The sequence below is a fragment of the Aspergillus pseudonomiae genome (genome assembly GCF_009193645.1).
Source record: "Aspergillus pseudonomiae strain CBS 119388 unplaced genomic scaffold BDV37scaffold_11, whole genome shotgun sequence".
Taxonomy (NCBI): Eukaryota; Fungi; Ascomycota; class Eurotiomycetes; order Eurotiales; family Aspergillaceae; genus Aspergillus; species Aspergillus pseudonomiae.
The window spans coordinates 79,007-91,342 of record NW_022476003.1 but is presented as its reverse complement, the minus strand read 5'-3'; the positions used below and the strand labels follow the sequence as shown (position 1 = coordinate 91,342).

General features: G+C 46.1%; 4 protein-coding genes across 4 annotated transcripts; all 4 read left to right on the top strand.

Annotated features, from left to right (window-relative positions):
- Positions 1 to 20: 20 nt before the first annotated feature.
- On the top strand, positions 21 to 860 carry BDV37DRAFT_279893 (uncharacterized protein; the record flags this gene model as incomplete). The annotated part of the gene is made up of 3 exons (XM_032086425.1): positions 21 to 348; positions 404 to 595; positions 646 to 860. 3 exons carry the CDS (start codon positions 21 to 23, stop codon positions 858 to 860), a joined length of 735 nt encoding a protein of 244 aa, XP_031944679.1.
- A 1,208-nt stretch (positions 861 to 2,068) lies between these two features.
- Positions 2,069 to 2,608, top strand: BDV37DRAFT_279892 (uncharacterized protein; the record flags this gene model as incomplete). The annotated part of the gene is made up of 3 exons (XM_032086424.1): positions 2,069 to 2,375; positions 2,428 to 2,529; positions 2,586 to 2,608. The coding sequence occupies 3 exons, from the start codon at positions 2,069 to 2,071 to the stop codon at positions 2,606 to 2,608; spliced, it is 432 nt and encodes a 143-aa protein (XP_031944678.1).
- A 4,174-nt stretch (positions 2,609 to 6,782) lies between these two features.
- Positions 6,783 to 8,309, top strand: BDV37DRAFT_240882 (uncharacterized protein). The gene has a single exon (XM_032081115.1). It carries the CDS (start codon positions 6,900 to 6,902, stop codon positions 7,938 to 7,940), a length of 1,041 nt encoding a protein of 346 aa, XP_031944677.1. The 5' UTR covers positions 6,783 to 6,899; the 3' UTR covers positions 7,941 to 8,309.
- Positions 8,310 to 8,654: 345 nt separating this feature from the next.
- Positions 8,655 to 9,960, top strand: BDV37DRAFT_240881 (uncharacterized protein). The gene has a single exon (XM_032081114.1). The coding sequence runs from the start codon at positions 8,816 to 8,818 to the stop codon at positions 9,836 to 9,838; it is 1,023 nt and encodes a 340-aa protein (XP_031944676.1). The 5' UTR covers positions 8,655 to 8,815; the 3' UTR covers positions 9,839 to 9,960.
- Positions 9,961 to 12,336: the final 2,376 nt, after the last annotated feature.

Sequence of the window (12,336 nt, the reverse complement as noted above, 5' to 3'; positions counted from 1 at the left end):
CAGTACAAATCTCTGCTCGCATGGCTCCTGATCCGTGGGGAGACACGATAGACAATGCCATCCTTATTGACGATGACGATGAGGCTCCCGGAACTGCTGGCAGAGAGACATCTCCCGAAATGACAGCACTGCCTGTAATGATGGCTCATGGTACCGTCGAGAACCCTCCATACGGACTTCCCTTAGGCGTCTTTCTGGACGATGACCAGCATACTGAGTCCACGGAAGTTGCAACCCCACCCCCCAGTCTCATTGAGGACATGGCTGAGGGAATCTACACACCCATTCCCCGGGCATTGAGCGGGACCAGGAGCCAGAAATCACTGACTTGGGAGTTCCTCCTGGTACGTTTGGCTTGTCCTGGATTGAAACGATTGTCTTACTTCTCATTGACATAGTAAAGAATTTATCAATGCCGACACTGAAGGCGAGCATAGGTCTCGCCAACCCGCCATTGGTGTCTCCCACGGCACTGATTATGTCCATCTTGATCACCCCAACCTACCGAATGAGGTCCAGGAGCCTGACAGTACACCTGGACCTGCCACTAGCAACAACTCGGGTTGCAGTGCACCAAACTCGGAAGCATTAAAGAGTTAGCTATTCAGTGTACCACTGAGTATACCTGGCGCTAACTTCAAACAGGCTCAGTCGCCCTAGCACACTCTATGAATTCACTTCTCTATTTCTGCCAACATGGACGATTCTTGATGTTTGTCAAGGCAATGGTCACCTCGACGTACGATTCCGAATTCCTTACGCGGGGGCGCGAAAGAGGTCTGGCCCCGAACCTGAGTCTGCTGCGAATGATGGCCTTGTTGAGGATTCTGCGCCTCGGCTCCGGAGATCAAAAAGGGTGAGGTGGGCAACGACGGTCAGAGGAATATAATACTGTAGCATACGAGTAGATCCCAAAGTGTTGGATACGTCAGAAAGTTTCCTACTCCTCAGAGGCTGGGTTGCTAGTATAGTCTTTCCGTGCAAGCCATTTTACCTCGTCATTATGTTCACTCGGCACTACATGTCCCCTAGATCACAAATGTGCTACTCTGCCTAGATAGTCATCCGCCAGTAAACGTGATCCAATTCGATGAGTTGATTGTGGCCCGCTACTTTCTTTCGGCAGCCGCAACAGGCTGTATATTGGAGTGTACGTTCCTTACTCTTCGATAGTACCTTGCCACCACTGTCATTCTGGTTGCAAATAAAAGCTGTACTAGGACTACAAAAACCACCTTTACTGTTCGTCCTCTCCATATAGCTGGAATACAGTGTCTCTTTTGTCTCCTGAGCTTCCAGCATCCACTTCACATCCCTACCTCCATCTCGTCCTCCTTGAGGGACCATTACTGTCTTTTCGCGTCAACCTACCCTTTATACCGCGAATATGTGAGTACGGCCGTTCGAGGTGGCGTCCGTTGTATCTGGTCGCGCAGCGACAATTATGCTGAGTCCTCAGTCGGCCGACCATACCATGCTGATGGGGCACCCATCACGAGGGACAGAAATGAACGTCTCGGGCTGATACGGCAACGGCAATGTGGCCTCACTGTTCACTACACCATGGTGGCTATCGACGGAACACTGCGCTGCCGCGTAGATACGTGCAGCTGGGCCTTTGGACGATGATCCAGTATGTCTGATTCGCACCTGGCACTTGTTAGGCGACCCGTATAAAGTTGCAAGCCTCTCAGGAGTCGCCTAGCACCGCCGCCCCATGGAATGACACTGATTGCCGTCGGATCAAGCTTCATGAACCTTCGACCGGCTGGCTCGCAGGCTTCCTTTTCAGCACAATATAGTTCCATTTTTAGACCAAGGTAGCGTCTTCGTGCTTAGGTGCATACAGTACCGAGCCCCAAAGTGCCGTATTGATGTACGCTTATTCTTTTTCATAGTTCATGTTGTGGCAGATGCGATGTGGGACTCGTTCCAGCCTAGCACGTAGTTGGCGTTTGAGGATATATAAGTGCCTGTCTGTTCCCCGAACTCAGTTTCGCTTCTTCATTCCAACCTGCACCTTACAAGCCCAAGGAACTGGCAGTATTCTCACCCTACATTTGTCACAATGTCTCTCTTTATTTCTATCCACTGTACCTTCGAACTGCACCTGGCAACTCCCAATAGTCCTGCTGCTCTCGTCCACACGGATTCCAAGACTTCTCCCAGTGTCCAGAATGCCATGGATATAGGAGGGCTGCCGACACTACCGTGTACACTTCCAGGGACAAGCTACGGTGAGCCCTATGTTTGGATTCTTCAGCAATCTACTTACGAGGTTGCAGAGAACCCCATTCAAATCGATACGTTCGGTGACGAAGAGTGTGACTCCAGCCTCTGCCCAGAGAGTCCGCAGCAACCAGGCGATAGTATCGGTAACGTTTCAGTTTCACTACGATCAGAACATGCGCTCTAATTATAACTTAGACAACGCAATTGATCTCGATGCCGCAACATCGGCAGCAAGTAATAAAAATGCCATTGACAACCTACCAGACAGATACCGTCAGACGGAGTGCGCCATCGATGGTAAGAGTGAGCTCCCACCCCTGGCTGGCGTATTCTAGTATTAAAATAAACTATAGGCCGCTCTTTAGAGGAATACTAATGTCCTAGACAAAGCCATGGGAAACCAGCGTTTGGCCTGCGAGTACCTAGCAAGCCGGCAGTATAAACCACGGTGCCCATTTTGTGGGAATCGTATACGGGGCCGATATGCTGGTCAAACTGATCGTGATTGCCTGGACGGCGGATATGTCGGTCTGCGCTGCCCAGATCCGGAAAGCTCCCATTGCTTCATTAAGGACTACATGGTGCAGGGTATCATATTGAAGATACTTTGATTTAACGTCGTTTTTTTCATGTACCGTTCCTTTCGAGTGCTCCTTAGTTATCTACGTTCTTGTTACAGTATCAGTCAATGTAGCGGCTTCCACCCTATTTCAGCAGCTGACTACCAGACGGCGGAAATGGTTGAGTGTCTTCAGAACAGTAATCCGACCAAAAACAAGAAACCGCATACGATACGTCTTCCCAGCTGTACCGTATTGGCTGAGATTCATATCACCGCTGTTGTAGGGCCCTTGCTAATATTTTCAGTCCTTGAGCTACTTGAGGTTTCTGTTACAAACATTCGGACCCTTCGGCAATTACCTTTTTGCCTTAGGATAGGCTTCACCTAATAATTTAGTTTCCCGGTGCTGTTATGTGAAGGCAAAGGTTCCGTGTTTGATCTCAGTCTGATTATCTGTTGTAGACAGTAATAGTTCAGTGTTCTTAATGATGATTTTGATTATTTCTATGTATCTTTGTTCGTAAACATAGCCGTGCAAATTGACAGACCACGTGTAGAGTTATATTTTGCTGGTATCTTTCTTTAATTACAACGGCAGAACAGGCGCGAGAAGAGGTCCAGGTTCCATATTGTATCTGCGCAGGCTGTGTGTCCACACCAGACAGTTCAGTCCTCGAAACCCGGTTAAATCCTGTACTTTGGATCGACCCCAAGAAATCCCAATTGGATGGCTTAGATATTCAGTTTACAGTATAGGAGCGTGACGATATTTTCTAATCAGGATTTGAGGCCGCTATAGCTACTGCAATCAGACTGCGTGCTGCAGCTTCCTGCCATATGCATAACATGATCTCGGTCCGACTTCGCGAATCCAGTCATTGCGTGGATCAGCAGCCAAGAGCAAGCGACGACAAGCTATCGTCCTAGTCTGGAAAGGTTGGTTTCACTGCACGTTGGTCAGGGAAAAGCACCTATATACGGAAGTAACCTGCAAGGTATGAGAAGCATGGTGCAAGGCTCCACCGAATACACTATTATCGCCATTCACTGCACAGTTGCCTTCCATTACAGCAAGGGTGAGGGCACGAAACATTTCCTTCGGGGGGTAAATTCTCCAGGTGTCTATCAATATGGTTTAACAATGTGGCTTTCTTGACCCACTGTTGAAACCGCTCATCCGCTCTCTTTTTCTCATCACCCAGACAGAATGGACATAGACCCGCTGCAACTAGCGTATAGCGGAAGGTTAAGAGCCCGCACCTCGGCTGTAGAGCATGCAGGTGAGATTGGCAATGTTTGATCCAATCTCCTTCGTTGCATATTAATTCAGCGCACAAATAACAGAATTGAACGAAACTTCGACGGGTATGGCGATGGGCACGTTTGCCATTTCTGTAGGTCTGCTGGTAAGGTGTCGCATTCAACGATTTGCGTTTGCACTGCAAAATATGCTTTGACCGTTCTTGGAGACCAATGCTGGCTAACATTAGCAATAGAAAACAACTACCACCAAAAAAACAAAAAAAAAAAAAAAAAAAAAAAAAAAAAAAAAAAAAAAAAAAAAAAAAAAAAAAAAAAAAAAAAAAAAAAAAAAAACAAAGAAAAGAAAGAAAAGAAAAAAGCACACGCAAACCTTGACATCTGCTTGGCACATATTGGACATTTTCCCTTTACGGGAGTCATGCCCGGATAATATGCCACCTTCTCGACTGAAGTACAAAGACTAACTGCATCACGTAAACATTGCCTCCCAAGATCACTATCAAGAGGCACTTACTTGAAAATATTGTCATGTAAGCGTGCTCTTTCAGGCATATATTTAGGGTAGATTTGAAAAACGCAAGTAGTGTCGCGTTCGAAAAAGTCGTTGCCAGTAATGTACTCGTCGTAGCAAACATTCTACCAATTTTCAATGAATTCGGAACGTTTAGTGCAGAGCTTCTTGGCTTTCTTCGTAAAGTTTCGATCTTTCCGATACCAAGTCGGCATGTTTATCAGGCCGGCCACGAATCTCCTGCGTCAATTCACTGATCCTTTGGTTACTCAGAATCACTTCCTCATCTTTTTCAAACTCTACGAGAGAGGCAGCATCAAGTCGAAGCGGAACATTTTAATCACGGTGGTGGGCCATGCTCTGTTCCATTTCACGACATTCATAATCCGGCTCCAGGTTATAGTACAGAGCCATCATATCTACCGCTTTGAGCGATGACTGGTATTTCAAGTAAGAGTCATGATCTATATGATCTAACGCCTGGCCGCGGGTCGCGGCTGTTGCCTTGGCTTAGTAAAAATTAGTTAGCATGATATTCCTCCGAAAATTGATGCACAGCTTACGATCGATTTTATTTACTATAGTACCCCAGATTTCATACACTCGTAAGCGGTCTTTAAAGCCATCCCGTTTAATTAAATTAATAAAATAATAACACAACGAAAAGAATGTCTATACTTCGTTTACTTATATATATAATTATAATTATTTTCGCTAAATAGATAGTAAAGAAAATAATTTATATCTTTCACTATTATTAAAAATTATTCTCTAAGCTTAGTAAAAATACTATATCTTTCTATTAATATAGTCTAGATATACTATCTATAATTAATTATTTTAATAATAAATATTAGGATATAAGCAGCCCATATATTTAAAACATCCTTTTTTAAACCTAGAGAAAATATTTGCGACGTTTCACGCTCCCACTTAAAGATAAAATAAATAAAATTATTATATACTAACCTTTGAGAGAGCTTTATCTTTTGGAAAACAATGTAGCTTTCTGCGAATAGTTTTAGTTGCTGTAGCGTCAGGTCGGGATCTTCTCTGGTAAGACTTGCATCCTTGGGTTTGTCCAGCAACCTTGTCGAGGTGCTCGTTTGAAAACATGGTTATGTGATATCACGTGTTAGTATGGATAAAGAAAGGCAGACGTGTTGAGAATAAAACAAGAAAGGATTTCTTTAAAAAACACAAGATATATTTATCTATATCTCGAAATCCCGTGTCTTTCTAATTTTGGTATAAAAAATTATTATAAATAGCTCTATTATTAGCTATATTATCTCTGGTAAATAGAAATCACCGCTAGTAATAGTTAAATATAAAGCACTTACTCCAATTACCTGCACTCACCCTAAGTCAATAGTTACTATTATTTCAACTTTTTAAAGGGCTAAAGACCACTATACTTACTGACCACGCGTAATATATGGCTTAAGTACGGCTGAGCGAACGGGAAGCCCTGTTCTCCACACACTATGGTCGTATGTGATAGTTATGGCTCGGCTAATAGCTAAGGAGAGGGCCGATTCGCAACTTTTTGACATGGTCCGATAGAATCATTGAGGCTATATCACAATGCATGTTTCTGTCATTTAGCCACATATTAACGGTGCTCTTCTTTATTAGTTCTGTGGCTGCATATCTCGTGTCCCCTAGGGTTTCTTTTTACGCCCGGCGACGATACATGACCGTAAGGTCCAAGGGTATCTGTAGTGCAAATTTGGTGCATGAATTATCAACCCTAGATAGAAGGGCTAGGCCTATTGAGTACGTATACTCAATAATTAGATAGTACAACGAGTTGAGCTGGTAGTAATACTAGAATATAGCGATTAAATAACAATTATAATTGATTACAAAGAACTAAGCTAAATATATAAGTATCCTTATAGTGAGGGTGTGCGATCCAGGCAAACACGCTCCTAGGCCCCAACTAGGCCAAAAGGTCAGATAATTCTGATTCAGAATACCCTGATAGTATACCGCTGTTACACTTATAAATCCTTGGTTCTTGTATACTATAGTATTATATATACGAATCCACATATCCATGTGTCTAATATTATCGCTCCGCTAGTTTTCTGCTAGCTATAAATTAAATATCCCATTTTCTATAGAATATAGAGGAGGCGGGGACACGTTCACTCACCACTAGGTAGGACATGCGCTATACAAAGGCCGGACTACTACTAGTTGGTTAGGGCTGAGAAGCGCGGCACGGGTATTTATCGAAGACCATAGAGGGTCCGCTGTACCCCGCTTCACTTTTCTTGCAGCCAAGAGTCAGTCATCAAGTCAACACGTCAAGGAGCAGTCGCTATGCTATCGTTATTGGATCTCCCCCTCGAGCTTCGGGAACTCATCATCGAGCTGGTTTTGAATAGCCAGCGCATGCCGCCTGCAGCACCATCCCAATCCAACCGAGGGGATTTCCGTGACATCAAGTACAGGGCATGGCGCCATGACATCTATTACGAGCGACGGCAAAGCCACTGTCCCAACAACGCGAGTGGCCTCATCCTGACCAACCACCAGCTCTCGGAGGAGACTCTGGCAGCCCTGGACCGCATCTCGTCTACGCCATACATCCTGGACCTATCGGTCCTCCATGAGGTCGAGCTGTACCCCACCTGGCTGTCTGTGCCGCGACTCACGCACCGAGTCTCGACGCTACTTGTCAACGTCCGTCTCTTTGGCCATATTCTGTCGCGCGCCGCCGCTCGCTCCCAAGTTGGGGCCGGTGGTCATCTAGGATTCCAATGGAGCTTCTACGCCTTGCTCGAGCGGTTCCTCCGGTATGGGCCCGTGGATGAAAAAACAAGCCGAAGAGAAGTGGGTCCCTCCTCCGCAAGTCCCATGTACGCCGACCGGGATGTGACCGTGAAGACACTAGTGCTCGACTTCCAGTCCGCAGAATCAGAACTCTCCTTCCCACCGGACGAAGTCGACTACCCCTGGTGGCGTGATCGCCATCACCTGCGGGATCCTCTTCCTGGAACCCAGACTGGAGTCGCTTTTGAGTTGTCTAACCACAAGGCCCGGCCCGAATGGTTCGCAAAATATCTGTTAGGGTATATCTATGGCCTTCTCGGGATGGGTTACCACACGGCAGAATATGGCAAGATCCTCTACGAGCGGATTGGAACTATCAAGGTTCTCGTGAATGGGGAGCCGAACGCGGAGATTGATCTCGCCGGTCCATTGGCACGCCTGCACTTCTCTCACGTGCGAGATACATTCGGCCATGTCTCAACAGAGAGGCGACTGTCGGCATTTTGGGATTGGAAGAAGGAGACCTTAGCACGAAGGGAACAGCTGGGATTCCGGGTGGTGTGGCTGCATGATCCCGACTTTGCGTAAGCATTCGTGAGAAATATCTCAATGTATCAATGTACTTAAGCAAATGGTGAAACGTGCATAGCCGTGGTGTTGTTTAGCGCAACTTCAGCTATTTATAGGCATTGGGATTCAGGCATAGACCTTACCTTCAATCGATCTGGAGGCTGCTCCCTGGCCATACATTTCAGTCCGCTTCCATGCGCTTCTTGTAGATGGGTCGTCGTACCCCACAGAAGATGTCTAAGAAAGAAGCCGAATTTCTATTTAGATTTCATGTGTCCAAAGATTAAAGTTCGTAGAGATACCTATAACCGACCCCTACACCAGTTCTGCGGTCAGTGATAGATATTCAGCAGCTGCCAGGACAAGGATCGCGTGCGCGCATACCGCGATCAGGTCTGATTCCGGCGGGGAAAATGGTGCTGCCTTGGAACTTATCCTGAAACGGAAAGGGTTTCAACAAGGAGGATGTTTATTTATGGTGATGGAAGAGCCAGTTTGGGTGGGCGACTACTGTATTTTATCACGCCATCTCCATCGCTAACCAGTGAGAGCCACGGCATAACCGCTAGCATCTGACAACCCCTGTCTAGGCGTCCCAATAAGACAGCCCGGCGGCACTGCCGCGCCCAACTTGCAGTATAATGTCACGTCTACTAGTCTGCATTTGATTTATATTGCATAAAAGCAAGAACCTGGCCTTGAGCTGAGCCACGCATATGTGGCTGGACTATCGTACATCCCTCTCGCGCCTTAGGCAGACAAGTAAGTACCCCGGTCTTTCAGGGGTCATATCAGGGTATATAGAGAGTATGACTTTCCTGCGAAATATCCTACAAGTACTACGCCCTAGAGAACACCCAGCTTCCTAGAAACCAACTCGTAAAATCATTACTATGCCTTCTCCATACTCACGAGCTCAAACAACCTTCCTTCCCCACCTCTCCGAGATCATCCAAGTCTACCCAGAGGGGGAAAGATGGTGTGCAGGATACGCTCCATCACAGGGTCGTCGCTGCCATCAATCAACAAATGCGCGGAACCGGCAAACCGCCATGTACTTATTAGATGAAGGGACAGAAGACCTCTATGCGGGACGAGACATCAACGACCTGCTCGAGGCTTTGGCTCCTTACACTCTGTGCACACGGTGGCACAAGTATCAGGCCCCCGAACTTGCCGCAAAGTGGAAGAGGAAGGTTCAACGATTCTTGGGCTCCTGTGTGTCTCCTGCGCCTACTCAGCGAACTGCTGGAGAGCGACAACGGACTAGCCCTGCGGCAGGATCCCGGCGAATTGTAGAGGTGGAATGCTCCAATCTGGAGAACTGGGCTCTAGTCCGTATTGAGGGGCGTGGAAATCTACGGACTGTTAGAGCGTCACCAACACCTTCGCAAGAAACTCGCGTCAATGGACGCGTCACTCAAACCACAAACTCCACCGATAGACGACACGAGCTCTCTGTGAGTGGTGCTGCAGTTCCAACAGAGGAAAGAACGAATAGAACAAGAGCAGTAGCCTACAGCTCCCAAGCAGGCCTCCAGGTTGCCTCCGTTGCAGCATCGAACCGTGGACTGTCGAATATACCAACAGCGACTATTCGCGCGACCTCTAATCGTGCTCTTCTTGGCAGTGGCTCGAGAGCTGCTCTGTCATCTACGGCATCCTCATGTTCTGGCGATTCTACTCGCCGACCTATTGAAGGAGACTGTAGCATCTGCTTTGAGTCCCTGAAAAAGGCTCACCCTGGAGCTAGGCATGGCGCTCACCATGATACGGAAGACGAGGAAGAACAGCAGGAAATATCCTGGTGCAAAGCCCAATGTGGAGTCAACTACCACGCGACCTGCATTGAATCGTGGCTGAAAGTCTCCCCTAAGTCTACATGTCCGACGTGTCGGAGAGCATGGAAGGCTTAGGGTTATATTGTCTTGTTTCAGTTTGTACAGCATGTGCGTTTAGGGTTTAGTCTGGTAGACTAAGCTCAAGATACCCGATCTCGAATACCCCGAACAGAGCGTTCGAAAGTTTGATAGCATTTTGTTTTATTTTTATTGTTATTTATATTCTTTTAACATAATTCTTGGCGTAGAACACGGATATTTAAGGCGATAATGCTAGGTATGATTTATACGCAGTGATCAATAACAACACTGAGAGTCCTTCTACTCGTTCCAAATAACCTTTTGAACTGTTTTATCGAGTAGTCTGTAACTGTTCCAGTCGTACACGTAGTAAAAAGTACCACCCCAAATGGAAAAACATGTGGTCAAGTGTTTATAAACTGTAAAGCGAGCAAGTACCAACTTCTTCCTCGTTCCTGCCTCATACTCCCATATTTTACACCTACTCGGTGGTACCTGTTATTTCATTTTCACCCACTTCAGCCTTGTGCTCTTTGGCAAGTTCCCTTTCACCCTTTCCATCAAATCACGGCTGCATCCTCAGTGCAGTGGCTGACGTCTCCAGATCGATTTATGGGGCGCTTCAATTGTACAGAGTAAATTATGGGCGGGGTCAACGAAGGATTGAATCATAGTCAGGCAGAATTGCAGGTATCCATCAGGCATGGAATGCACTCCTCTTTATTTCCATCGAGTGGCCCAGACCATTACGAGACCTCAGCCTTGCATAAAAAGAGGGGTTTTAGCTTATGGAAAATTTGCCTAGTCAGCCTCGGTCCCTTTGTCGATGTCCCGGGCACATTTTCACAAGTTACAGGGGGTTTGCAGTTAGCCTCGGCTTGAGGCAGGGAGATATAAGTGGAAATGCCGCTGTGAAGTATTTATCATAAAAGCGGTCATTTTCTGCATGTTGTTCCACAAAGCCTCTGATTCCTTAAGCGATGATTTGGAACAGGAACAGAAAAGGCAGGTATATAATAAAACAATAGACGCATGTAAATGAGTGGTTGTATCTAAATCCACAGGTGGATTCGTTCAGCATCCCCACCACCAAATCAAGCGTGACCGATGGCTTCAACCGCAATTGCCTTGGAAGATTAGATATAAACCTGGTTTCGGAAAAGGTCTATGGTGTGTACAGACATTCTGTCAATTACTTCCGGTAGTTTAGTCTACAACAGTGCCTTCACCACCAGGCAGGCTCTGCATACCCACGCATGATGCGAGGTTCCATGTCATTGATGGATAGAATTTATACATAAACGCGCTCTATTCAGAAATGGGGTGGGGATGTTGGGAACTGCAAGTCAAAAATTAACATTCAGCATTTTGCTGCACACTTCGATGAAGAAAGCCGAAGCTTTCAACGTAGCTGTCCTTGTCTATGATTACTGGGTCAATTATTAACATAGAAACGAAGTGATTCCGTTCCTAGATTCAAGAAGCGGACAGATCATCCTCGATTGTCAGCCAGCTTCGTCTGGACCCGTCATATTTTGCTGCGAACAGGCGCTGTGAATTTGTGCGTCGGAGATTGATTATGTTTTCTCATGCTACGATCGTGACGTTGGAGGATCTTCTGGGGTGATCGGTTTGGCCCAGCCCCTTGAAGGATATATCGTCAATTTTACTGGTTACTAGCTAGTCCCTTTTTAACTATACGTGTAGCCTGCACGGAGCCAGTGGCTACAATTTGTGCTAGGCAGCGTTCGACCATCAAGGGACATACTAAAACGGTACTGTTGCTTTAAGATGTGCAATAAATTTTGCTGAAGGGCTGGCGGCCGCGCTGCTCGCCTTCAGAGGAGGAACGAAAATGATAGATCACTCGAACATGGAAATCAGCCGACATGGTATGAGAGGTGCCCTTGATCGACACTGCATATGATGTACTCTTTTTTCTAATGAGCAAAGCTCGCAGCGTGTACCATGCGACCCCATCGAATGAATATGAGCTGGCTGAACAGCTGAAGCAATGGCTCTAAATACACTGTAGTCTATTGTCAACGCTATTGAAAATAGTCACCAATGCATCTCTATGTTGCATGCAAAGAAGAGTGCCAATAATTTTGGGCCCACTTTCAGATCAGTTATGAATTCTGAATAAACGAATCATGTCCCAGCTAACAAGATCTGGGCTATTATGGTATTTCATATGTCTCAAAAATTAATTCAATTTTACGCCACTATCGCGGGACTATCGAGATCGTCATGTCGATTATTTGCAAAACATTCGCAAAACAAGAACAGGGGAGTATACTTCCAATATGCTCTTGTAATAATTAAAAAGAGGTAGACCTTTTTCCGATCAATGATATAAAAGAGGGTTGTAGCTAACTCTTTTCATAGTCTATCCTCCCGTTCGTTTCATTTGATTTCCTACATTCCAATCTTCGAGGATTGAGGCACCTAAATAACTTGTTTCCTATCCTTTTAAGACGAGATGCGTTTCCATGTCTTGCCATTCATAGCTGCTATCTCTTTAGGTACTACAGCTGCAGCAGCTTGCAAGA